The sequence below is a fragment of the Populus alba genome, chromosome 18 (genome assembly GCF_005239225.2).
Source record: "Populus alba chromosome 18, ASM523922v2, whole genome shotgun sequence".
Classification (NCBI taxonomy): domain Eukaryota; kingdom Viridiplantae; phylum Streptophyta; class Magnoliopsida; order Malpighiales; family Salicaceae; genus Populus; species Populus alba.
The window spans coordinates 15,433,557-15,459,337 of NC_133301.1; the positions used below are offsets into that span (position 1 = coordinate 15,433,557).

Here is a 25,781-nt window from a genome sequence, read left to right on the forward strand (position 1 = left end):
TGTGCCTAAGAGGTTATTAAGTTAACCTAGTTTAATCCATATATTTTTTACTTGTTTTATTAAATTGATTTTTTTTTTCAGTTTCACAATTCAAAATTATATTTAATAGCTAGCCTTCATAATTTTATTCAATTTTTTTTTGTTAATATTTTTTTATCTTATATTGATATAGATTAATAATTAATTTAATACATGATACAAGTTGCAAGATCAAATATTTTAATTTTAATTATTTCTTTATTAAATATCAATTTATTTAATTAAATGCTAGAATTTTGATTTATGATTGATATTTTATTTTACATTAAAAAAATATGTCAAAAAAATCTATATATTAATTTTTCTATTAAAACAAATTATTTAACTCGCATAAATCTAATTCTAATATATGCTTGTTTGTGAAGGTGTTATATATATATATATATATTAGTCTATAGTTTTTTGAAAACCTGTAACTTAGACACTTGATTTTTTTATTGTTGTCTTCTTAAGTCTGATTTTTTAATTTTTTTAACCCAAAATATACCGATTAGTAATTGATTAAAGAGATTGAGGCTATGGGGATAAATAAAACATATTTTTGTATTTTTTATTTTTTAAAATATAAAAATTTGTTTTAAAATTATCTTAAAAAGAGATTCATTAGATTTATTTTATACTTTGTTTTTATATTTTTAACCACATGTTTATCTTCATGTTCTTAGACAGTTACCAATCGATTTTTTTTTAAATACAAATTGCTACAAAAGTCAAGGAAATCGTTATTGATTCTTAAATATAAAGTACTACATTATAATTTAATTAAAAAAAAAGGGACTAAAATATAACTTTCTTTAAAAATAAGGCAAAGATGACGGGAAAATTTGCAGAAAACGAGACCAAAAGTTGTCTATCTGAAACCAGCGGTAGTCTGTGTCTCCGTGTTTCGAGGATTATTCAAAGAAGTGTAAGAAATGGAAACAAAAACAGTAATAGCAGCAACTACATGTTATGCTAACGTTATTGGGTCTTATAAACCTAAGCGTTTTGCTGTTTTTTCCATCAAAAGAGACCCAAAAAAGAGAGCTTTGGCTCAAAAGGTACGATTCTTCCCACTAATCCTTTTGTGTTCATGGTTTGTGTATGGATTAACCGATGCAAAATTCAATCTTTTGATTAGAATTTCATATGGGCCTGATCCTTCTTTGATCACATTGTAGTTAACTTTTTAGCTTTTCTTTTTGTGCTTTCTTTCTTTCCCTTTTGAAGGCATGGAATTTATTTGCATGAGAACATAAAACAAGGAAACAAAATGGAATCACACTTTTGGTTTTGGATTAATATTAGTGGGATTTGATTAATTTGTATGAGTTAGAGTTATGGTGTTAGTTTATGGTACTTCGTGCTAGAATTTAATTCTTTGAGTTTCTTGAAAAGATCTTAACTTTTTGTTAAATGGTTTTAGTTTGAAGGCTTGTGTCCAGGGAATTTGAATTTTTTTGAGCGTATATATATAAATATTTGGTTTTATTGTTGCTTCGTGCAGATGATACGGCAATGGAAGAGGGATCAGGGTGTTTTTGGAAAGGAAACTTGTACCGATTGTGCATCATTAATACAGACTTTGTGTAAGCATAGAAGGCCTCATCTAGCTGAGGAGCTTTTACTAGAGTTGAAATGTGAAGGGTTTTTACCAGACAACCGTACCCTTTCAGCTATGATGCTTTGTTATGCTGATAGTGGGCTTTTACCTCAAGCTCAGGCGATATGGGAGGAAATGTTGTATAGTTCTTTTGTGCCTAGTGTTCAAGTAATTTCGGATTTAATTGACATTTATGCAAAGGATGGACTTTTTGATGAAGTAATCAAAATTCTTGATCAGTTGAGTTCTTTGAGAACTTTTGACTTTTTACCTCAGGTTTACTCACTGGCCATCTCTTGCTTTGGAAAGGGTGGTCAACTTGAGTTGATGGAGGATACATTGAAGAAGATGGTCGCAAAAGGTTTTTGGGTAGACTCTGCCACTGGCAATGCTTTTGTTGTTTATTATAGTCTTCATGGTTCTTTGGCAGAGATGGAAGCTGCTTATGATCGCCTTAAAAGGTCCAGACTTCTCATAGAGAGAGAAGGAATCAGAGCAATGTCATTTGCGTATATAAAGGAAAGAAAATTTTACGGGCTAAGCGAGTTCTTAAGGGATGTAGGTCTTGGTAGGAAAAATCTGGGAAACCTTATTTGGAACCTTCTTCTTCTATCTTATTCTGCTAATTTTAAGATGAAAACTTTGCAGAGGGAATTTCTGAAGATGTTGGAAGCAGGATTTCATCCTGATCTTACTACATTTAATATACGAGCTTTGGCTTTTTCAAGAATGTCTTTGTTGTGGGATCTCCATCTTGGCCTTGAACATATGAAACATGATAAGGTTGCTCCTGATCTTGTGACTTATGGTTGTATTGTTGATGCATACTTGGATAGAAGATTGGTTAGAAACTTGGAATTTGCTCTCAGCAAGATGCATGTGGATAATTCTCCCGTGTTATCAACAGATCCTTTTGTGTTTGAAGTTTTTGGGAAAGGGGATTTCCATTCAAGCTCAGAGGCATTTATGGAATTTAAGAGGCAGAGGAAGTGGACTTACAGAGAGCTCATTAAAATATATCTCAGGAAACAACACAGAAGTGAACATATCTTTTGGAATTACTGACAATTGGCCATATGTGACTGTGTAGAATCTCGGTTGGTTTGACTGAAAATTGAAGTATGCTCATGTAGAATTCTTTTAGGTTCATAGAGTTTGTGGTCATTATGCAACCTGGAGCTATTACTTTGTATTTTGTTGGAAAAGATGATGATTTTTGCTTCAGATGTCTACTCTGCTTAGTAGCAATTCCATGTCTGATGATTAGACTAATTGTCCAAAAGATGTACTCTGTCATCTTAAATTCTAGAATATTTTTCAAATCTTGCTGATCTAAGGATGGTTACCCCTGCAGAGGCTGAAGATGAAATTGGACATGGTTGAGATATAAATTGTCAGTTTCAATTGTAAATACTGGAGAAATCTGAATGAATGCTGTTGGATTCACTGTACCTGGTCGAATACTCAACTACATACCAATATCCGCGAGCTACGTAAGAATGTAAAACAAGCTTCAGGTAACATCAAATGCCAAATTTATCTATCTTTGCTACAGTGAAGTGTTTTTCATTTTGCACTCTTATCTTCTCCCTTTATAAGACGCTGTGCTTGTGTGGCTTCCTGGGCTATCACATCCAGATTGTAGGTTGCTTTGAATCATGACATCCTAACAACAGATAAAAAATAAATGAACGGCAAAGCTTGCAGTGGTTGTACTTGTGGGATCTATGATATGCTATGGAATTAGTAAACATTGCATCTTCAGAAAAATTGAAGTTTGCACTAGCAGATTTTTTTCATTTTCAGTTAAAAAAGAAGTCTTGGAAGCGTGTAAAACTCACTTGAACTGTGGAAAATTGGCTGTGATTAGGTGAACTTCCTGTGCTCTCCCCAAGCATGATGTTAGGAATGTTTTCTTCAGCAAGTTCTCTCAATCTTTTAAGCTCAGGTAGCATGACTGATCCAAGATCTGGTCTGTCTTTTTGCCTCAGTTCTGCACATCGAAGAGCTAACTTGGTGAATTTCATGGCTTCCTTCATGGGCCAGTCTGGAACGTCTGGGTCAAGCATCTCTGCAAAAGTTCCTGTCTCAATGCCCTCTCAACATGATGAATTAAACCCATAGGTGGCTTGGCTGTTATTATTTGTAGAAGCAGGATGCCAAATGAGTAAATATCGGATTTTATCCCTAGTATTCCAGCCTGCCGGTATTCTGGGTCAATTTAACAGATTGTTCCAGCTGTTGATGTCATGCGATGTTGAGTAACTGTGTTGGCTACTGATGGAGGGACAAGCCTGGCCAAGCCAACATCACCAATCTTACTGACATAGTTGCATTCAAGCAAAATGTTGCCTGGTTTTAGGTCACGGAGCACAAGTGGTTCTGGTTTGGTTTGATGGAGGAAAAGAAGGCCAGTGCCAATTTCTGCAGCAATCTGGGATCTTAATTGCCAAGAAAGAGGTGGACTGTTTCCTCGGTGCAGCAGGCTGTCTTCCTAAACCGTCATGGAAAGTAGGAAACAGGTGATCAGTGCTTGGCCTTCCGCTGCTTACAAATGATATTTCAGAACCTGGAACGGGTTCATATCTGGCGAGTCCACCTCTTCTAGTGAATGGTGACCTGTTTCAGTGATTATCAGGTTTGTCCTCTCATTGACACGAGAATAGTCTCTAATCAGAAATTTCCATCATCTTTAAATAGTCTCTGCTTAAAGATCTACTGGTGCTTTTGACCAGTCTCGTTATCAGTGCTTGTGTCAAGATGTCAGCCACGTGAGCATGGGCGGCATAGCTTTGACTTGTCTTTGAAAAGAGAAGTATCAAATTGTGTGAGTTCAAAGAGTATATTTCAATAAGAACATAGCACTGCCTGCCATTGTTACTGGAAGAGGATGAGAAGAAACTTCCATCCATTTAGACTTAAATCATGTGATTAACCTGTATACATTATGAATTATTGATGGTCATCATTTATACCTGTTAACACCAGAGAAGCTAATCTGTCGAACTTACTTGATTTCCATATCTTCTTGGAGCCCAACCTCTCTGGTACTGCAAAAGATCAATACGCCTCTTTTGAGCAATGACAAAGCCAGATACAAGTAGTTTAAAGAACAGAATGCTTATTAGAGAAGCAGACCTTTGGCTAGATTGGCTAGACTGTATCAGACATGTTTCTGACCCTGCTTGGCATTTGAGTTTGAATGGAAGTTTTCGAAGGCGGTGTGGACCACTAGCAGATTTCACTGATGATATCTTTCCTTTGTTGATAACATATACAGTGCAGAAGTCTGGTTCTCCTTTGGACACATTACCTGGAACATCTCCAGTCCTGAATTCTCTGTTGGGGAAGAAAAAGATAGTTGGTATGACATCATAATTGGATCAACATTCATATTCCAAGCTTTAAATTATAGAATTTGAGATATGGCATTGCATGACATCATATGGAAACCTGAAAACCTTATTTAGAGAATCAAGTGGAACGTTGTTCTGGCCGTGATCCATCTATTTCATGGTTTGTTTCAGATCAGAATCTGAGAACCCAACCATGAAACTTAGTCCAACGCGTCAACTTAGTCCTTTGAAGAAGCTTGTTATCATTTTGATGAGGTAATGTTAAAAATAATTTCTAGATAAATAAAAAAATATTATTTTAATATATTTTTAAGTAAATATATATGTTGAAAAATAATAATAAAAAAATACCTATTTATAATAATTTACATAAATGAGATATAAATCATTAAAAAGGTGTGCTAATTACCTTATAATCATCCTTACATGGCTCTTGCTGTCTCTCTCTCTCTCTCTCTTCCCTCTACAAGTGTTGTGTGGCTCATAAAGGGCAAGGGTCTGTCGAGAAATAGATAATACTCTAATTTTGTGAAAAGCTATAGTCAACGAAAAAAGAAATTAAAACTTGTTATTCAAATACAATATTTTTTTTTATTCATAAAATTGAAAAAATAGTCTATTAGTTTTTTTAAATTTGTACTGAATTTGAAAAAATATATTTTAGAAGCTTTTTGTATTTTCTCCTTTACAAGTTTTCCATTATTTCTCAAATAAAGAAAAAACATGAACAATACATTTTTTTTTTTAGTATACAAGTGTTTTTCAATAATATAAAAAAATAAAATTATTTTTCATATATTTTTATATTTAGCTAGTATCATAAATTCAACTTTATATATATATATATATATATATAATTTAACATGAAGATTTTTGTAGTTAACAATACTATTTTTCATGATAACTGATTTTATATTAAGGCCCACAAGGCAATGAAGATAACTGATTTTTTTGTTCATTCTGAAACTTGCGCCCACCTCTCCCCCTCTATATAAACAAACCTAAACCAATCTTTTTATAGACTGCCAAAGAAAAGAAACAAAATAAATCTCTGCATCAATCAAGAACTGAAGAAACGAAAAAACCATGAATATTGATATTTCCAATGCCTGTGGCTGCCATGGAGCCTTTTCCTCCAACAACAAACGCAGCCCTTCTGACCTCAACACGACTCCCTCCTTGAACCAGCTCAAGAAACCCTTTCTTGGATCCCAAGAAAACACCACCACCACCACTGCAAATTATCCTAATTCTTTCCACCGTTGCTTTTCTGATCCATGTTCTGAACCAGTGGCCAACCAATTAGCTCTGCAATCACCACTCGATAGCTCCAAGATGGTAGGGACTAATGCAGTGTCTCTGCCATCACAGCCAGCACTGAGAAGGTCAGTGTTAGACCCATCTCCAAACGAGAGCTGTTCACGGTCGTCAAGCTTTAAGGTCTGCTTATATATTGTCAATCCTAATCTTATTGTTATCTTTGATAATTAAAAAGATTCTTGAGACTATTGGTTTTGATTTTTAGACTTTAAAATAGTTCTCTTTTAGAGTTAAACTGGACTTTCCCTTTTTAAATTCTTTGTGCAAAGTAGATATGTGGTTCTTTTACATTTTTGGGATTCTTGGGTTGGTTTCTTATTCTTTAAGATAATTGAGACAGATTATAATGTGAAATTGTGAATTGATGGTTAAAAACAGTGGCTGAAGAAGATGAGGGACAACATGAAGGAGATCAATCAGTTGTGGGATGAGATTATTATTCCTGCAGATGACGAACCACCGTGCGAAAATCATGAAGAAGATGATAAGGGCACTGAGCTAGAGAATATTAATGCTATCAAGGTACAACTCCTTTTCACTTCCAAGAAAAATTTGGGTCAAAATAAAAGTTAGATTGTAATTATGTTTCATTGTGCCAAAGCTACTGTATTGGCCTTACCTTGGAGTGAATTTTGTGCTCGAAGATCCAAATTTTGAAGATCCTCATAATAAGAATTTTGATACATTAACTGTTTGATGGATTGTTTGATTGATGATTTATGTCAAAGTTTGTGGATGGTTTTCATTTAAATTACTTTCTGGTTGATGCAGAGTCATTCAGAGATAGATTGTGAAGAATCTGTGACAGTGGAAAGAAATGGGGAATGCTTGATTATTCATTTCAAGTGCTCTTGTGGCGAAGGATATCAGATTCTTCTCTATAGAAGAAATTGTTACTACAAACTCATGTAGATTCTTCTCTTATTGGCCCAAAATCCTGATATCAATTACTGATGTACTTCTTTATTTCCAGACTGGTCATTCATTCTTTAGGTTCTCCATATATTTTTTTTTTATGTTCACAAGATTTTCAGAGTTGTAATGATGCCTTCTAAGCCAAAAGTTTCTTTTCTTGATTGATTTTTATTGATGAGTTACTATTCATCTGATTTGATTGTGTACTATGGGAAGATTAGTGTAATGGAGAGAGTAGATGCTGTATAAACCCTGTTGGAATTCTTGCATTGAATCGTTAATCAAGAAATTTTCTGCTTCTGAATCGAGTACATTTCTGCTGTAGCTAGATTGATTATGTGAGATAATTGTGATGTTCTCCTGTGATTTATCATGAACTCTCACCTTCTACATCGCAATGCAAATCTCTTAAGATGTTATGTGGGAAAAATAAACCATGCCTGAATCACTGAAATCTGAGTAGCCTGAAGAATTGACAGAAATTCGGTAACGTTGTTTTACATGAAACCATAAGAAATCCGATCATATTACAAAGTTAGAGATTACAACACAAATCAATGGTGGACATCACCTCAAAAGAAGATCATTTAAATACAGAGAAGTAAAAGTAAAACAGAAGAACAACAACTATCATGTGGAACAAGCTCTGATGTTTGACAACCATGTGGGATTGTCCTAAAGCATCTAAAACTTTCTTCTTTTCCTCAGTCTCTTTGAGAACTTTCTTTTCAGCTTTGATTCTCTTTTGTACCTCTATCTCAACACGCATCTGAGCTGCTTCTGCTGCTTCATTTGCAGCCCTACTCTTTGCTTTCTCCCACTCCACCATCTTCAATGCAGTTTCCTCGATTAGATGCGCCTCCAGTATTCTTTTCTCCTCTATTATTTTCCAATGTTCAAGTTCCATTACCTGCAGTTAAAACACTGAAGGTTAGGATTTGTTGGGTAGGAAAATGGAACTCAGCTTCTTAACAATTCTTCCCCTAGCTAAATTCTGCTAAATTTCTACAGTCTCCAATTAAGATCTTAGTCAATTTTACCTTGCAATTTGGAGAAGATTTGATGATCCGGATATCATTAAAGTATCACAGGCTAAGATTACAGTAGTATTAGATATTTCGACAAATCACCCAATGCTTAAAGCAAAATCCAGAAAATGAAAGTCACTAAATGGAGATGTTCTTATCAATACCTTTTGTTTTGCAGCAAGTGCTTCTTTTAAGGCTGCATGATACATATCTATTGTTTGCTTGAGCTCTTTTTTTAGCCTTCTAACCTCATCTTCATGGCCTTCCTGGAATTGTAAATAAACATTTGTTAAGAAAGTGCAGCTGAAAGATATGAAAAATTGTTGGCAAAGTACACATTACTTTCCAACTCTTGTCCTTAGTACAATTTTGGACTAAGACAGGATTGAAACTTGATTTTCGGAATCGAAAGTGACTTATGTAGCACTCTGACCTCATTCAGTTCCACCCATGGTTCTGCATGACTGTCAAAATTTTTAAATTCAGGAATACCCCTAAGCTCAACTGGGGAACTGGACCCTGAATGTGTTGATTCGAAGTCTCTATCATCCATGTACAAGTCCTTTTGCAAGTTTTCAGTTAGTTCAGAATTCCCCAGATTTTCATAGAAAGCAAAGAATGTGGTATCAGTGCTAGGCCTTTCAGAACTTTCAGTCGGGCTATCAGGGTGATCCGGCGAGAGCTCATCATAACAGCTTTCCGCTCTACACAAATGATTATCAAATGTTAACAGGTATCTTATTTAATAGGAATTAGCATATAGGTACAAGTGATAAGTGACAATCTAATCTACCATATGTGGTATCCACCACCATTGTTATAGTTCAAAGATATTGCAGAGACTTTATCCAGGCTGTAACTAGCCAGAGAAGAACAAGGCAATTGGTGGTACACCATGGGCAATTAGGCAAAAAGATACAGTCGGAAGAGTCATAAAATAATCCTGAATCCTGAACTTAACTGGGAATCTCAAAATCTTGGTCCGTGAAGATCAACATGTAACAAAAGCTACACCCTAGAAAGATTCTGAAATTAAGAATGCACAATGTATAAGGTCAGGAAAAGTATATAGTCTTACATGGCTGTAGGTAGATCAACACTCGGGTTACGCTGCACAAGCAGTGCCCCTCCAGCTGCAGATCTAGCTGGGACCGGACGAGTTGCGTTTCGCAAACCACTGACCTTCCCTTTGGAAACTACATATACAGTGCAGAAATTCGGTGCCCTTTTCAACACAGTGCCAGGAATATCAACAGTCTTAAATAGTCTGTGCAAACCAACATTGAAGGTTCAAAAAATTGCTTTATAACCATGAAGCTATCTTTGCATAACAATACCTAGTAGCTTAGATTTCTTCAAAGAACAACGCCGAACAATTGATAGACTTGTAAGATATAACAATACCTGCCTGCTTACACATTTTCATTTCAGGTTGGTTATAATAGACTAGAACTATTTGGGAATCACCTGGAAAGGCCATTTCTTGATCCTCCACCTAGCAACAAAGTGTCAACTCCATATCGGTAAACATATCCAATGAGTGCTCTTGCCACATCTGAATCCTCAAGTAGCACAGTTTCGCATCGTACCTGATGCATAAAATTAAATCATGAAAGAAGGAAATTGAAGAAAAAGCTGAAGTAAGGAACAGAAAGCAAAATCTGAAAACATTGCTTCTTGTCATTTGAATTCGGATGTTTAACAAAGTAATATATAAAGAGAAGGAAGCACCCAAAACCCACTCTTCGACGCCTACAGAAACATCGAAATGGAAGAAAGAAGTCCATCATTTGACTATCGGTTTGTTGTTCCCCCGGTGCATCATGATCATTTGAAACTGCAACAAAAATACAAGAAATTGCATAAATATTTGGAAACAGTTACATACAAACTTATCCTTTTAAACAAAATCCCGTCCCTAGCAACATTTCTGTTCAAAATGGAACAGCAGAACAATGGCCTAGAAATCATGAATACCTCATATGATCGAAAAGCCTGTTCTGTTATAAGATATCTGACTATAGTCCAGACAATATTGTATGTATATGTAAAGATGTAATAAATGAAACAATGGCAGAGAAATTAATGCATGTATCTTAATTCTTAAGAGAGTTAACCTGCATTTTGTCTATCTTTAACATGGACAAGTTTCAAAACAAGGTCTCTGGTGACAAGATTATCAGCAGCCCAAATGAGAGCAGATTGGCTGCTTTTATCCTTATCTATAGCCACAGCTGTTGCCCTATCTCTTCCTCTCCTCCTCTCTGCATTCTCTCTTAGATTCAACATTTTCTGCTCCTTTCACTCTCCCCCTTTTAGTTTCTTGACAAAGAATCAAACGAAGAAACTATGAGAAACAAAACAAGATCATTGGAAAGACTTGACCTAGGTTCAAGAAACACCCGAACCCTAACCCATGGATGTCTGTCCCCAACAATGATATAGTCCTTGTAGTCATTGAGGTTGTAACAAGACATTGGCCCCTCAAATAATCCACCATGGCTGGCTGTCAGTTACAGAACAAAAAGAAACAGCTAGTCACATTCAACATGTTGCCAAGTCATTAGCAAATCTCTTTGAAAACTAATCAGTGCCACCATCCATTTTTCTTCAAACTGAACATTTCTTTTACTAATTATAGGTAATGATTAATTATTTATGTGCTTAAACTAAACTCATCAAATTCAAATTACGATAATTTCTAGTTATACAAGAAGACATCCTGTCATTTTTCGACGGTCTTTTTCACATATCAACACTAAATCTCTTTTTTGGTATTAAATGCTTGATTGATTTCTAGAACCTGACCAACATGTCTCCTAGTCAAGATTGAGTGTTGAAAGAGTCAACTTAGAACAGTTTGATTTAGTGCATGTCGATCAAAATCATGTTTGACTTTTATAAATATAATAATATTTTGTTTTCAAAACCATATAGTTTTGAAATTTTTTATCAATCAGAATTAATCAGATTAATCAACTCAATATATGACCCGATTCTTGCGTTAGATTGATCCTGGAATCAAACTATGGTCATCTGTCATAGACTTGCATGCTATCCTTGTCTAGACTGATACATTTATGAGAAATTAGCATACCATCCTCATATCTAGAACGAATTAGTTTTGGTTTTCTTGACAACTTGACGGAGAATGAAGGACAGCAAAGAGAATTGGTTTTTATTTATTTAAATGTTTTGATATTATGTGATTATTTTAGATTTTATTTTTTAAAATTATTAGTATTTATAATTTAGTAGTTAAATTAGGATTTTAGTTTACTTATTAAATTAAGATTTATTGTTTTACTTGGTTTGGCGTGTATAAATAAATACCTAGCATCAATTATTTTGATTTTTGAATTATTAATCGAAATTGAAACTCAGAGTTGATGCAAGATTGAGTGTGTATCTCTTGTTTTGGTCTCTTCGAGATCGGGTTTCTCTCCTTCATTGATGATTTTTTTTATTACTATTCTACTTTTGTATTTTCATGATTTTTTTTCTCTCTTTTCCTACATCACAACTATTGATTAGCTAATATTCAGAAGCATTTAATCAAACAACTTGATTCAAAGGTTTTCACAAAAGAAGATAGGAATTGTGGGCGATCGCGGAGGCATGGGGGATCTGGAAACTGGACAGGTATGATCATTTGTATGGAGCCAAAGCTCAACGCAGCAGCAGCGACAACAAACATTGGAACAAGGCAAGAGGGTGGCAATGGACCTAGTCAGGAGTTCCAAGAGGCAGGGATCACACACTGTTCTATTCCTGAGTTAGCCAAACATTTTCCTATTTCTCAGTAGCAGATTCAGCAGCAGGCAAAGATTTCCTGTGCTGTTCAATAGATTATTCTTATTAGGAAATCCTGTCTTTAGCTAGGTTTTGACTTTCCATAGTCTGTTTAGTATTGAGCTACAAGAACGGTTTATATGGACTAAATTAACCAATCGCTTAACAGAAACTTGCTACAGCATCCATCACTTAAGTAATCGGATAATTCTGATCCAAGTGAATCCATTCTGTGTGATCATGTTCTTGCTATCCATTGTACTGCCAAGGAGAAAGAAAAAGCTGTCAAACCCTGGCCCATTCAGTCTTGGAGATATATATTATTTCAATGAATTTTGGACTGTCTATTTCATGGATGTTGTAAAAATAATCCATACACCAAATTTTCCACACTACCATAGTAGTACAATCTCTTAATATAAGAATTTTAGTAGTGTATTATTTGTTTTCATGGTAGTTATATAGAGAGGTAAGTATGCAAGAGCAAAGACTATTTCCTTCTTTTTTCCCTCTTCTTCTTCATTTTCTTATGCATTGTCATCCCCATGGCTCTTCATTCAAATGCAGAAAATCTTATTTATCTCCCCCCTCCCCCACTCTAATAGATTAGAGATCCAATTTTTAACTCAACCATACTCGAGATGTTTTAAGAGAATGTGAATTCATCAGACTTCCCTCTTGAAGATTTCATATCCCCTTCACTGGCATATGAGGAGAAAAAATCATCATCACTATCTTTCTCTTTTATTTCTTCAATCCTCTCAACAGCTTCCTTCAAGTCTAGCCTCTTCTCCACGTCGGCTTCGCAACAACTCAAACCAATCTTCAATAGCTTCATCACCTCACTTTCACCACCACCATTGGGTTTTGTTGACACGTTAGTCATATCCTTATCGAGCACCACATTAATCCACTCTTCATAAGGAACAGAATTGACCCAACTTGCCAAATCTTGCTGCTCACTTCCTTTGCCTTGTGGCACGAAGTTTGCTGGCAACTTTCCCGTTAAGATCTCAACTATCAATATCCCAAGACTCCAGACATCTGTCTTCTTGGTAATCCGGCCATGATGCAAGTATTCAGGGGACTTGTAGGCTACCATGAGTTCTTGAGCATTCTCTTGGTTGATAACAGGAACTAGTCCATAATCAGTAAGCATTGGCTCGTTGGATTGAGTGAGAAGAACGTTGGAGGATTTGAGGTGGCCGTGGGCAGCAATGATGTTGGGAAGGTCTTTGTAGAGGTATGCAAGACCCCTGGCTACTCCTTTAACAATCTTCAATCTGCTTGGCCAACCAAGGCTTGGTTGACCTAGAGCTTGATGACCTGAAAGGGAATAGATGGCAGCAGCAAGGTCAGAATACAGAAATGTCACATATTATATGACTGAATGGAAAGAAAAAGACGAGGAATGCTATGGACACTTGTGCAAGCATGCGTAGAGCGATTATGTCCGTCCATCAATGGTGGAGCACACATTCAATGGATGAAAAGCATCACCATGTATGTTTGGCGACTGTCCAAAATTTTGTTCTAGAAACATACCATGAAGGTGAACAGCTAGGCTGCCTTTCTCAACAAAGTCAGTAATCAAGAGCTTCTCCTCCTTCCTATAATAGTACGCCACAAGAGGAAGTAAGTTAGAGTGCTTCAATCTCCCTAGCCTCCTCATATGCTCTTGAAACTCTTCTTTCCCTACATTATTCATCTGCTTAAACCTCTTAACCACCATCATTGTCCCAGAGCTAAGTGCTGCTTTGTATGAGGACCCAAAGCAACCACTTCCTAATATCTCAGCCGAGGCCTTTAACAAGTCTGGCAAATCAAACTTTTCTCTATCATCCCTCACAAAGGACAGCTTTGGACCTTCACCCTTCCTGCTCCCTACCGAGTGGTCCGGTGAGCTTGATGGGCTTTGGTTTTCTTCCTTGAAACCAGTTTTCTTTTTGAGGTTTGATGGTATTGGTGGTGGAGGTGCTTCTATTGAGCCTGATGCTTGTCTTTGACGTCGACGACGAAGGAATAAGAAAGCTGCAACGATGGCACCTATTAGTAATCCCACAGCTGCAGCAAGGATCACGATCAGTAGCACTGGGGTTTTCTTGGAGTCAGAGTCATGGCCATCGTTGTCTGTGGTATTACATTCATTTAATGGCGGTCCACACAGACCTTTATTTCCTGCTCAACCAAAAAAGCTATAAAAGTGAACAAATTGGCAATGTCACCAGAAATCTGAAAAAAAAAAAAAAAAATAGTACCAAGACTCAATTTTGTTTTGGTGAATTGATGTGCTCGAGGTGCCAATGATCTAAAAATCTTTATGACAGAAAATTAATGTCTAGCCTACTTTTTGAAAGTCTCAGAAAACTTAAGTAAAGATGATTACTTGTCGCCATTACTGATCCTTAGATTAAGAGGGCAACTCACCTGAAAAGGAGCTCAAATCCATCTTACTGAGGCCTGCAGGGATTGGCCCCTCCAAAGCATTATTTGACACACTGAATGATTCGAGATTGTGTGTAAAATCTGGTAGCTTCCCACTGAATTGGTTTCCTTCAAGCCTCAAAACCAAAAGCTTAGGCAAGGCTACCAATGAGGAAGGAATGGCACCTGTAAACTCATTTTGTGCCAAATACACTTTCTTCAGTTTCAAAATGCCATCAAAAGCATCCGGTGGAATCACCCCTGAGAAATGGTTGTTAGACAAATAAATCGATCTCAATGTAACCATTTTCTTGAACTCTGGCATGGGACCATCGAAGTTATTGTTCATGATGCTGAATGTCTTCAAATCTGGCAAACTTTTTAGAATTTCCACATCAATCTTGCCAGCCAATCCCATATTCTCAAGTTGTAAGCCCCAAAGGGACCCTTCAACACAAATTACACCAACCCAATTTGTTGCATTATTTTTCGTGCATGGTGTGGTCTTATCACTCCAGTCTGACAACACAGATGCGTTCGTTAAAGAACCTTTGAACTTGAGGAGGATTTCGGAGTCCGTCAGTCCCAAAGAGGCAACAAAATGGAGGGATACAAGAAGAAAGACAAGAACAAATGAGGTTTTATGATTAGAAGTCACGATGCTATAGAGTAGTGGGACGCGCATTGGTGAGGGGGCATGCGCGCCCATTGCAGACATGAATGGCTTCGATCGAGGACTATAATGCTGGGGTGGGAAGGGGTGGAGAGGAAGCTTGGGAAGGTGAAGAAGTTTTGATGGCATAGAAAGAAAGATATGAGAGAGACAAGAGAGAGGAAGAGAATCGGTTTGCTAAGAATAGGAGAGGTTAGTATAGGTTGTCTTACAATAAGCAAATGAAAGAAGGGTTCTGCATAAAGTTCTGACAAAGTCAGATCTCTTTGTTAGAATGCACGAGTGAGATATGGATTCAGACCAGACATCTCCGGTCTGACCTTGAATTAGACACCAAGCTGAGCCCTTTCCTTTCGTATTTCCGTGTTCAGCATTTCACTTGTGTCAAAGCACTTTTTTTTTTTTTTTTAATAACAGTATCCAGTTATTTTCCTCCGAAATCCAAGTATTCCTCCCTTATAAAATGCCTGCTCTGAAGAATTAAAACACAATTTCTGGTGAAGACAATTGCTTTTTATTCATTTTTCTTTTGTTCTATGTCCAAAGCAGCCAAAATCTAAAAAAAATACGTTTGTATTTGGCATTGTAATTGCTTTTGTTTTTTTGAAAAAAATTAGATTTAAAAGAAGCTATAAGTTGTGGCTTTTTCGTAACTAAGATTTCAAGAAAATTCGCAAAGAAACAATATTGGTTATAGAAGTCATAACATGTATATTTAAAAGAAAAAAGTTACGACAGAACAAGATACGCAAAAAATAGCATGTAGTGTTTTTCTTTTCTTTTCCTTTCTTTTAGTCATTGGAAACAAAAATTTTCATGTAGGATCACTCCAAATCCTATGATGATCCAAAGCTCATATGTGCATAACATATCCGCTCAAAAGTAAGCTGAAAGCAATACTTAATGTGAAATTGACATGAGATATGATCTAGGGAATGAGGCAGTTTCGTGGGTCAAACTCAGTATAGCCTACATCAACAAGACATAGGCCGTCTGGGGGTGCAGGTGGAGCAGTTGCACGTCTGCATGTAGCATCCATCAGCTTTAGCAGTGCATCCTCTTGTGCACCTGCAGCTGCTTCCCTTACCGAGGTTGCCACAAGAACCCGAACCATCTGGTAGTAATTAAATTATGAATAGTTAAGCAAAGAAAATACGATCCAAAACAAACTGATAATGTTAAAGCATGAGGCAGATGTGGTATTTGGGATTGGGTGAGAAATAGCCTAACTTGAAAAGAATCGTCATGCATTGCATCAGAGTAAACTAATAAGTGGAGTCCCCCCCCCCCAAAAAAAAAAAAAAAAAAAAAACCTAACAAGTAGATTTGCAAGCTGAAATTTCAAACTCATGAACTTTATAGTAATTCTAAAGGTGAATCTACAGATTCATTCTATTATTGCCAGGAAATTCTAAAAACAAATGCTTCCCTTGTGATAGATATGAAATTTTAACTGACAAACCTTGCGTAGGAATCGATTAGCAATGAGCTCAACGCACATGACCCTTATCCCTTTCTCATGATCCTATACAAGAAGTAGCATCATTAGTACTGCATCTAAATATTAAAAAATGTTATAAATATAACTTCATAAAGGAGTCTATGTTCAGGGAGGGGAGGAGATAAGAGAGTTCATTCCCACTCATAGATTCCACAAAACTGCTAACATGTGCTTGCACAAAGCATACCAGTTCACCCACCCATCTACTAGAATCAAAGCGATGTGATTAAAGGGAGAAACAAAGAGTTTCACAAGAGAGGTTATGGTGAGAAAATTTACACAAGAAGGCAATCTGGTTTCCGTGGCTCGAGCATGATATAAAAAGCATTCTGTTGGAGGACCCCTGTAACAGAAAAATGCCACTAGCAATCAAATTACAGGCTTCTTAGATAAAATTAAAACAACTGCATATTTCGTCAGTTATTGTTAAATCAACATTTAAGTGAAATAACAGCAATTTCCCATAGATATGACTATGCACACACCATTTTTTGGCATTAACCCAAAAAGTCAGGTTGAGAAAGTGGAAATTTAAGAATAACCTTTTTCTTTTTTAGGTATTTAAAATGACTAACCAAAGCTAACCAAAAACAAAGCTAAAAGCCATGGATGCATGAGTGAGGACCAATGTGATTCATAAGGAATTCACTACAGAGATGGTTCTGATGAACAAAATTCATTTAACCAGCATTATATCTAGGAGCTGAAGATTCATTAAGAATCTAAGGTATATTTATAAGATGTTGACATATAATCCTGTGCACTCTGCATATATGAGGGCATAAACACACAGATAAATTTGCTGGCAAGATCAAACCAGCAGATTAAAATCTGATTCCTAAATTCAATAGCTGAAGAATACTTTAAGAAGGATTGACACAGATAAACCCTTTATATATTCTCCACGAGGAACTCAAGCTCATTTATCGAAAGACCAGAACAACTAATAGACCAAAGGCATAAAGGTGCACTTTCCTAGCCATGAAAGTAGAGAGTCTTCGTTTTGTTCTTTATTCTTACACATTCCTCGAAGCTTTGGTATCACGTGCAAACATTTTGTAGGATAATAACTTCCCTTCTAGTTGTTGTAAAAGCTGATTAACCCTGCATACACTGAAACTCCTAGGTTTCTTTGCACCTTTAAGTTCATCCTCATCACTGATTATTGAATTTTCAACATTCTCCTCACTGGCCAGTTCACCACATTCATTTCTTTGCTTTTCACAATTTTCATGAGAACTAAAATTTTCAATATCCCCCTCACCCTCGATCACTTCCCTATTTTCTCCATCATTTAAAGGAAATATATACAAATAGCGCCTCCATTTGGCAGAAAAATTAGGATGGAATGCACGTGAAACCTACAGCAAGTTAAAGAACTAATCAGTACCGAGACAGTTAGCTTCTGTTTAGAACAAGGATGAAATCAGGCATTTAGAAGTTTAATGTAATTGATACCTCAGAAATGGATTCAACCCTGACTTTTCCTGGTGCCACATCATTGATGGCATCTTCAATTTCACGAGGCTTAACATCTTTTCTCCAAGTATCTGGACATACAATTAATCAAAAACTAAAATCCAATCAATAAAAAGAACAAGTGATGAAACAGACTTTGAAATCCCACACAGTAAATATTTTTGAGGCATCATCCTTGTATCACCCATAAAAAAAAAAAAAACTAATTCTGCTCAACTTTAATCTTCTATATCCACAAAAAATGTCAACAGAACTTTTTCATCACAGGAAAATTTGAGGCTTTGGATTGAACCAAAAAAGTGTCATAAATGGGTAGAAAACTGACATGATAAGTTTCACAAACTTAGCACACAATATTTGTTGACGTGGCTGGGAAACACAAAAAGTAGTGAAAGAAACAGGCCTTATGAATAAGAATACTAAAACATTGAATGTATTGTAAAATATAAGGAACTGCAGAAAGAATAGGGCATTAACATACAGAAAGAACAAACTTGTTGAAGAGCTGACACTCCTTTGTCAGTGCGCCCAGCAACACTAGCACAGCCTTCTAATGGCTTACAGTTTTCTTTTAGCTGTTGAGCTTTCTTCTCATCAACAAATCTTCCAAGAGACTTTTCCACTAAGCTGAAAGACACGGAGAAGTGAACAGAAGAACATGAAAACAAATCCAAATAAAAAATAAATTATGAATTCGCTAACTCAATTCCCTGGATCATTTTAAAGGAAAAAAAAAGGTAAATCCAAAGAAATTAAGAAAAAAATATTGGGGCATTTTGGCACAACATAAAAACATACCCAGATAACTGCATCCATCAAATATTTGAATGCAAAACAGTGTAATTTAGACCAAAAGCCTCTCTAACAGTATTCATATCATACAGATTATCCAATTAGCGTAAATTTCTCGAGTCCAAAAAATCATTTCTAAAACCTCAATGCAATAGAGACCACCAAAAAAAATGGAAGTAACCATCTGATTTCCTTTGAGACATAATAGATGCCTGTTTGCCCAAAACCTCATTACTAGTCGTGGAGAAAAGGAGCAAGATATGAGGCAACACATATTCCGTGTTCAGAACTTGAAACTGGCAAGCAACTCACCCTTGAACGGTATTCAAACCAGGCTGCTTTTGCCAACCATCAAATGAACCTCCATGATATGAAAGCACAATCTTGAATGTTACCCTTGCCCACCTCCCAGACTTATCCACATTTGAAACACCCTCTAATAACCCAGTTTCATTAGAAACCTCTTCAATTTTATCATCACAATGAACATCATGTGCCTGCAAACAAAATTCTTTAGCATCATACAACAAAAAATTACAAGACCACACTGTATGCTTACAAATAACACAATTTATATGCTAAAAATCCAAACTTTTTTAAGTTTCATAGTGAAAAATACCTGAGTTCCAAACAATTCCAACAATGACAATTGCCCATTAACACTTTTGGAGTAAAAATCAACCACTTCTTGCCAAGGCCTTGCATGCATGAATTCAAAGCTCTCCCTAACACCCCCAAATAATCAAAAAACAAGAAAACCAAGTTTATCTTGATTGAAACTGAAAACCCAGTTCGAGAAATATATAAAATCTCAAAAGAAGAAGGAAAGTTTGTAATAAAGATGAGTTCTTTCTTGGTTTTACCTGGCAGTCCACCTTGAAAACTTGCAGGAATCAGTATGGTTATATTGGACATAGACTTTGTCGTTTTGAGCTTCCATTACAACTGAGTTTTTAGTAAATCTTCGAGTCTGTTGTTTTGTAGTGATTGGAAGTGATTTCAGTGTCTGAAGGGAAGTCTTTAACATGTCTTCGCCATTAAACTCTTCCACTTGAGCTCAAAACATGCGAAAGCAAAAATCTTTGTAAGCGCAGACCTGTGCTGTCTATAATGACTTCTCTACCCTTGGTTGAAGAAAAATTGAGCTAGAAATTAGCCCCTTGTTTTTCTTAAATATGCAAAGTTTGCCCTTCTCAAATCTATTTTTTTTGATAGATTAAACTTTTTTTAAAAAAAAAAAATTAACAAGAAGGGGTTAGGGATTTTTTTTAATAAATGAATTTTATGTTACTGTAGTTATTAAAATTCCTGTACTTAATTTTTTAATTAATATTTTTTTAATGTTTAAATTAACTTTTTTTTAATTTTTTATAGATTTTTAAACTAGATTAATTTGGTACAAGTCAAAGGTTTTTGTCAAATAGGCGAGTTCACTCATAAATCAAGTTTAAAAATCTATAAAAAAACCAATTTAAAGTTTTTTTATTAAAAATAATATCATTTTAAAAACAATCAATAGATTTTAATTGAATTTTATCTAAGTTTTTCCAAAACTAACTAAATTATAGATTAAATTCAAGTTTTTGATTAGGTTATATTATATCAATCCTATTTTTATTTTAATTGAAATTCCACTTCACCTATAATCATAGTTTTTAAACCCGTTGATCAGGTGACTAGCCTAGTTCAAGGTCTGGGTTCCGGGTTTCGACCGAGTCACCAGGTCACTTGAGTCAATTTTTTTTTAAATCAAAATGATAAAAGTCGATTTTTAAGTTTTAAAAAAAAAAATAAATGATCAAGTTAATCAGGTTCGCATTAAATTATTTTAATTTTTATTTTTTTTTTAATTCAATCTAGTTTCATTCTTAAATGACTGAATCTCAAATCAATTCTTATCGAATTTGAAAACTATACCTACAATTCAAGTCGCCGGTAATCCTGTGGGGTTACGTCAAGTTTTCACAAATATATTCATTATTATTATTATTATTATTATTAAAAATTTAGAAGATAATTGTAACAAGGCATCGAGCCCAAAAGGGTAGAGACGTATAGGCATTTATCCCACAAGGCACAAGATAATACAAAATTCCAACCTAAGCAATTAGTCTCGGAAAAGGAGCATCAGGTTTCAGTCCCATAAAAGGACCTACCAAACTTCATATTATATATTATATTTAATTAGTCTTGATTTAATAAGATTAAATGAGAAATCCAAAACTTGAACTGGTTTTAATTTTATTTTCATACAAAAACAAGGAGTACAACTACTCTAATTAAAAACACTAAATAATTGCTTCATTTATATATTATGTACTTTGTTGAATACCTGCTCTCTCCTAAAAAAAGAAGAGAAGAATAATTATGCCTCTTCGAGGACTAATTAATTATATATATAAACATGCATGGCGCCACTATATATATATATATTGCTGATATTTGCATGTCTCCATGATCACAAGAGTTTCCAAGCTCTGCCACCATCCATATTGAACTTCTTAAGTCTTCCAAACACCATCACCACTATGAGAATAATCTTCCCCTCATCACTCCATTTCCCTGAGAATCCATAAAATTTGTTCACACAATTACTATTAGGTTGTGTTTGCCTGTCACAACTGTAGCCTGTTGTAAACCCTACACTTCCATATGCACTGCACCAGAAAAAAGAAAAAGAAAAAATAAAGGATGTTAATTAGCTATAATTACCACATTTATTTCATCAATTACTATAAAAATTGAGTTCAATGTCCAAGGAAAAAAAGGGAAAAATATTTGTACCTGACTACTTCAACCACAATATTCAATACATTGAAATTGAGAGGGTCTTCCTTCAGTTTTTGCCTCTCTGTGATGCATACAAGGATGATGAAAATAGCTAAATATGATAGTTGAGAGAACAGTATATTCTCCAAAAGCTCTCCCCTTCTGTTTCTTTTCTTCTTATACATTTCCTCGTCATCTTTTATGGGGAGGAAAGAAGTGTAAGGAGGAAGATACCTGAAAAATAAAATGGATATATAAAGCTATTTCAATGTATATATTCTATTTTCTTAGTATGAGAAATAATATTTTATGAAGTTAACAATGAAAATAAAATATGAATTCTTTTGGGTAAGGTCAGAAGTGGAGTTTTCAAGTAATATAAAATTTTAGATTGAAGTCTACTTCAGTAATCCTAAGATGATTCGCATCCTAGGTTACATTATTGGCTTTTCGAGTTCGATTAGGATTTTTCAATTATTCTATAAAATAATAATGATATACAAAGTTATTAAATCCTTACAGCAAATTAACTTGGGTACTTAACCTTCAATCCAAACTAAGTCCTTTTAAAAGAAATATTTAAAAATCAAACCGAATTTTAATCAAATTATATGTTAATTAACTTATATGATTGGCTACAACAACTCATATTTGATTTAATTTAAAATTAATTTAGGCTAGATTTTATGATAAATCAGTAGGTTGATCCGTTGAATAGAAACTACATATATTATATATATATATAATAAAACTACTTATAATATAACAGAAACATTATGAATATTAGAAACTAATTTATAATAAAAAGAAAAGTAAATGAATTGCATGTGAGGACTAATAACTCAATCTACTCTTTATATAGTTAGTTCATTAATTCCTCACATTTTTTTTAAATGATTTATTTAATTTGGACATTTTCTGATTATGAGGCTGTTCTGTGTACCAATTACCAAAACAACAAAAGGAAAATGGGGAAAAGGCCACCTTTCTTATAGACAAAATACATAGAAACTATAGGTTATCAATTTAGACAATCCAAGCATATATATATATATACATGTCAAAAATAAGAATATCGTGTAAAACTTCTTGTAAGAGCGGCCCTCGTAGAACAGTACTTTTATTTCATATCACCTTTTTGATGTATTTTCAAAACTTCATAGACTTTTAGAAATATGAAAATTCTATTCATCCAATAACGATCCTAATGTTTTATTTTTGAAATATTTATTTAGAATTTTGTTTTTCAAAAAAAAATCTTGAGTAGACTTGGCTTGATGTTGGCAAAGATCAATCATATATTAACATTTTATCAAGCATAGGGGTTTGTATAGAGTCCCCTCTCCAATCAAAAATAGAATTATAACATGGACAATTAGCATTTAGATTAAATAGTAATTGTTTTTTTTTGAAATATTTATTTAGAAAAATTATTTTTTAAAATATTTTTAAAACGTAAAAACAAAATATAGTTTAAACATAGATATAGAGGGAAAGAGAAGACTAACATCATGACCACAAACAGCACCAAGATAGCTGAGGAGATGGTTGAGAGGTCCACGATGCTTTCTCCAGCATATCTTGTATTCATGGTCTGAAATAATATTCCTATAGTTTTTTGGTAAGAATTTAGACCACTCAATCCAGCTGAATTCCACTCCATGGAGCAAAATAATATAAATTGAGTGATGATAAACCCAAAAACAGTAACAAACAAATAAGAGGAATGGTGGCTTGGTAGCAAGTGAAAATATCCAATTTCACTTGTTTTCTTCAAGAGGTAATTTGATTCTACTCTCTTGAAAAACTTTCCCAGGAACCAAACACAGAATCTTAGGCAAGAGGGAAACAGGGTGTTTCCAAGAAGAATTTGAGGGATGAGGATGAGTAGGAGGCCTGAGTTATTCTTAAAGACCACCATGTTTTCATTTGTTGGAAGAAAACCGCAGTTGGCAAAAGTTGAAACAACGGAAAAGATAGAAAATGTTAGCAAGTTTAGCCCCTTGTTTTTTAGCACATTTCTTGAACTAGAAACAAGGGCTAGGTAGGTTGAAACTAGTGAAACTCCTAGAACTTGAACAGCTATAAAATATCCCGAAACCACAAAACACAAAAACTTGATCGATTTGTACTTCAAGAAATCTACACTACTATCTAATGAAGTTTCTTGATTTCCTGATTCAAGATTTTCAAAATCTTGTTTTTCTGCCATTACCAACCCAGATTGGTAAGTGCTAGGATCATTGTTTTCAAGGGAAGAAATTTTGTTTTCCATTTTCTTAAGTTGAGACTTCTTGAAATGAAGTCCAACCATGGAAGTGAAAATTTCTCCACCAATGAGCATTAAAATGGTTAAAACAATGAGTTGGGAATTGGAGAAAACTTCCATTTCAACAGTTGACATACTTGAAACTGTGGTGGCAGACACGGATGTGAAGAACAAATCTAAGTTCCTAGGCTTAAAAGAATCGTGGGTTCTTGGCTTCAAAACCTTCAGAAGAACGAAACCAAAGAAAGAAACGGAGAGAAAATAACAAAGTTGAATACAAAAGGAATTCACTCTAGCAAGGACTAGACGGTAGAAACATGACATTAGACACCAAGTTGAGCTACAAAGATGGTGCGAGGCTTTGCTAAAAGAACAAATATTTGTCATCCCTAATCACTTTGAAAGGAAATTGTAGTGTTGTAGTCCACTAAGGGTGCAAATTGGGAAGAGGGTCCGTGAGTCTATATATAGGGAATGATGGTTCATGGTTCACAATTCTTGGCTAGGGAGCTAGGTGGTGAACTTAACCTTTGGACACATGGCTACATGTTGAAGCCTATGCCTCTAGTAATTAAGAAAACTGTGCAAGACAAGCATACGTGATTAGAGGAGGAAAATTCTTCATTGGATATGGTAGTCGGTCGAGTTGTAGATTAGAGAGTATTTAAGTCTGTCCAATGGTAGAGTGACATGTTGTGCAGGGTGGATAACACATGTCGTGTTTTTAAATCGTTGTACATGGTTAAAATTAATGGAAATACTTATTTTTTTATTATTAAAAATAGTCTGAGATACTCAAATAAAAATATTAAAATTCGAGTACTAAATTCAGCTCTACTCACAATTCACAATTACACACACACACATTTCGGGTCAAAGAGAGTTGAGATTTGGAATTTCAATATCTAGGCATTTAGATTCGATACCTCAAAAGAAGAAGGTTAAATTTAAAAATATAGATAAGTTTGGATAATTATAAGTTTCACAAATTAGATAAGTTGACTCGATTAACCATGTCAAATTTATTTTTATTAATTTATAAAAAAAAAAATGATATCATTTTAAAAAAATTAATGAGCTCTAATTGGATTTTTTTTCAAGTTAATAAAATCACGGATCAACTTGAATTTTTTTCTAAATCATACTAAGTTAATTTTTTTTTTTTTTTTATTGAAAACTTGGTCTAATCCAGACCTTAAATTTCTCAAATCATGGCCAACCAACCTCATCTAATCAAATTTTAAAACAATGATTTTACTCCAAATTGTATTCCTTGATGTGGCAAGATTTGTAACAAGTGATGGGATCCTTTTAATAAAATGAAGAAATAGACCCGTGATTGATTGTTGTGAAGTATTTAATTTTTTTTGAAAAAAGAAATGTTACTAATTACTAATTATTATACATAATTTGTTTTTCCTTCTCTTCTTAATTTTATGATTTGTGGTGGGTTTTGTATCAATGTCAAACAAAAAAGTGCAAGAGTGTTACTGGTAGGATTTGAGGAAGGTTCACAGCAATAATTGAAGCATCAACTCTAAAGAATGACCTTGTTATAAAACGAAATAAACTCTAAAGAGTGCAATTATTTCATTTTATAATGGATTAATTCAATCAATTAATTAGACCATTTTTATGCCAATCCTTAGGGATATATGGTACTAATAAAAAATAAAATATCCATAATAAACTCAAGTTTAATTAGTTTTTCTCTTTCGAACTTTATTTATAATAAAGAAAAAAAAAATACTAGAAGATGGGCTTAAATAAGAATTTTTTTTTATATATCTATGAAACCATTAGCATTCCATCAAATATTGTCTAATCCATCCTTTGATTTCT

The 25,781-nt window shown here is 34.5% G+C and overlaps 6 protein-coding genes and 1 pseudogene across 11 annotated transcripts; 2 read left to right on the forward strand and 5 right to left on the reverse strand.

The window, feature by feature from the left end:
- Positions 1-872: 872 nt before the first annotated feature.
- On the forward strand, positions 873-5,117 carry LOC118042632 (pentatricopeptide repeat-containing protein At3g42630). 6 transcript variants are annotated; one of them, XR_012168706.1, is made up of 3 exons: positions 873-1,079; positions 1,526-4,259; positions 4,357-5,117. XR_012168706.1 is itself a non-coding variant. In XM_035050332.2 (2 exons), exons 1-2 carry the CDS (start codon positions 954-956, stop codon positions 2,684-2,686), a joined length of 1,287 nt encoding a protein of 428 aa, XP_034906223.1. In that variant the 5' UTR covers positions 873-953; the 3' UTR covers positions 2,687-5,117. The 6 variants fall into 6 exon arrangements, 1 of the variants encoding a protein (XP_034906223.1); XR_012168707.1 differs by having other exon boundaries at positions 1,526-3,491; positions 3,613-5,117; XR_004686487.2 differs by having other exon boundaries at positions 1,526-3,138; positions 3,260-5,117.
- Positions 3,201-5,127, reverse strand: LOC140954253 (U-box domain-containing protein 34-like; annotated as a pseudogene).
- A 618-nt stretch (positions 5,128-5,745) lies between these two features.
- On the forward strand, positions 5,746-7,516 carry LOC118042634 (uncharacterized). The gene is made up of 3 exons (XM_035050333.2): positions 5,746-6,417; positions 6,676-6,819; positions 7,069-7,516. Exons 1-3 carry the CDS (start codon positions 6,064-6,066, stop codon positions 7,207-7,209), a joined length of 639 nt encoding a protein of 212 aa, XP_034906224.1. The 5' UTR covers positions 5,746-6,063; the 3' UTR covers positions 7,210-7,516.
- A 279-nt stretch (positions 7,517-7,795) lies between these two features.
- Positions 7,796-10,529, reverse strand: LOC118042617 (U-box domain-containing protein 51). Its single transcript, XM_073406179.1, has 7 exons — positions 10,358-10,529; positions 9,983-10,077; positions 9,708-9,829; positions 9,319-9,507; positions 8,674-8,944; positions 8,405-8,506; positions 7,796-8,122 (listed from the first exon to the last, which is right to left on the reverse strand). Exons 1-7 carry the CDS (start codon positions 10,527-10,529, stop codon positions 7,796-7,798), a joined length of 1,278 nt encoding a protein of 425 aa, XP_073262280.1.
- A 1,597-nt stretch (positions 10,530-12,126) lies between these two features.
- Positions 12,127-15,744, reverse strand: LOC118042630 (pollen receptor-like kinase 1). The gene is made up of 3 exons (XM_035050329.2): positions 14,460-15,744; positions 13,578-14,210; positions 12,127-13,358 (listed from the first exon to the last, which is right to left on the reverse strand). Exons 1-3 carry the CDS (start codon positions 15,256-15,258, stop codon positions 12,679-12,681), a joined length of 2,112 nt encoding a protein of 703 aa, XP_034906220.1. The 5' UTR covers positions 15,259-15,744; the 3' UTR covers positions 12,127-12,678.
- A 130-nt stretch (positions 15,745-15,874) lies between these two features.
- Positions 15,875-20,035, reverse strand: LOC118042631 (uncharacterized). The gene is made up of 9 exons (XM_035050330.2): positions 19,765-20,035; positions 19,521-19,626; positions 19,214-19,398; positions 18,591-18,736; positions 18,089-18,180; positions 17,651-17,991; positions 16,910-16,973; positions 16,592-16,654; positions 15,875-16,243 (listed from the first exon to the last, which is right to left on the reverse strand). Exons 1-9 carry the CDS (start codon positions 19,926-19,928, stop codon positions 16,058-16,060), a joined length of 1,347 nt encoding a protein of 448 aa, XP_034906221.1. The 5' UTR covers positions 19,929-20,035; the 3' UTR covers positions 15,875-16,057.
- Positions 20,036-21,177: 1,142 nt separating this feature from the next.
- Positions 21,178-24,384, reverse strand: LOC118042616 (cation transporter HKT1;3). Its single transcript, XM_035050318.2, has 3 exons — positions 23,179-24,384; positions 21,686-21,904; positions 21,178-21,558 (listed from the first exon to the last, which is right to left on the reverse strand). Exons 1-3 carry the CDS (start codon positions 24,324-24,326, stop codon positions 21,360-21,362), a joined length of 1,566 nt encoding a protein of 521 aa, XP_034906209.1. The 5' UTR covers positions 24,327-24,384; the 3' UTR covers positions 21,178-21,359.
- Positions 24,385-25,781: the final 1,397 nt, after the last annotated feature.

Excerpts from the sequence above, each read along its gene's own strand:
- LOC118042632 (XM_035050332.2), top strand. The coding sequence starts at position 954 with ATGGAAACAAAAACAGTAATAGCAGCAACTACATGTTATGCTAACGTT. Across the intron at positions 1,080-1,525 it reads AGAGAGCTTTGGCTCAAAAG|ATGATACGGCAATGGAAGAG; the intron begins GTACGATTCTTC and ends TGCTTCGTGCAG.
- LOC118042634 (XM_035050333.2), top strand. The coding sequence starts at position 6,064 with ATGAATATTGATATTTCCAATGCCTGTGGCTGCCATGGAGCCTTTTCC. Across the intron at positions 6,418-6,675 it reads CACGGTCGTCAAGCTTTAAG|TGGCTGAAGAAGATGAGGGA; the intron begins GTCTGCTTATAT and ends GGTTAAAAACAG. Across the intron at positions 6,820-7,068 it reads AGAATATTAATGCTATCAAG|AGTCATTCAGAGATAGATTG; the intron begins GTACAACTCCTT and ends TGGTTGATGCAG.
- LOC118042617 (XM_073406179.1), bottom strand. The coding sequence starts at position 10,529 with ATGTTGAATCTAAGAGAGAATGCAGAGAGGAGGAGAGGAAGAGATAGG. Across the intron at positions 9,830-9,982 it reads GTTTCTGTAGGCGTCGAAGA|GTACGATGCGAAACTGTGCT; the intron begins GTGGGTTTTGGG and ends TTTATGCATCAG. Across the intron at positions 8,123-8,404 it reads CACTTGCTGCAAAACAAAAG|GTAATGGAACTTGAACATTG; the intron begins GTATTGATAAGA and ends TTTTAACTGCAG.
- LOC118042630 (XM_035050329.2), bottom strand. The coding sequence starts at position 15,258 with ATGCCATCAAAACTTCTTCACCTTCCCAAGCTTCCTCTCCACCCCTTC. Across the intron at positions 14,211-14,459 it reads GGATTTGAGCTCCTTTTCAG|GAAATAAAGGTCTGTGTGGA; the intron begins GTGAGTTGCCCT and ends TTGGTTGAGCAG. Across the intron at positions 13,359-13,577 it reads CCTAGCTGTTCACCTTCATG|GTCATCAAGCTCTAGGTCAA; the intron begins GTATGTTTCTAG and ends ATTCCCTTTCAG.
- LOC118042631 (XM_035050330.2), bottom strand. The coding sequence starts at position 19,928 with ATGTTAAAGACTTCCCTTCAGACACTGAAATCACTTCCAATCACTACA. Across the intron at positions 16,974-17,650 it reads ACCAAAGCTTCGAGGAATGT|GGGTCCTCCAACAGAATGCT; the intron begins GTAAGAATAAAG and ends TTTCTGTTACAG. Across the intron at positions 16,655-16,909 it reads AAACCAGATTGCCTTCTTGT|GATCATGAGAAAGGGATAAG; the intron begins GTAAATTTTCTC and ends CTTCTTGTATAG.
- LOC118042616 (XM_035050318.2), bottom strand. The coding sequence starts at position 24,326 with ATGACAAATATTTGTTCTTTTAGCAAAGCCTCGCACCATCTTTGTAGC. Across the intron at positions 21,905-23,178 it reads GTGCTGTTTGTGGTCATGAT|GTATCTTCCTCCTTACACTT; the intron begins GTTAGTCTTCTC and ends TTTATTTTTCAG. Across the intron at positions 21,559-21,685 it reads ATTGTGGTTGAAGTAGTCAG|TGCATATGGAAGTGTAGGGT; the intron begins GTACAAATATTT and ends TTTCTGGTGCAG.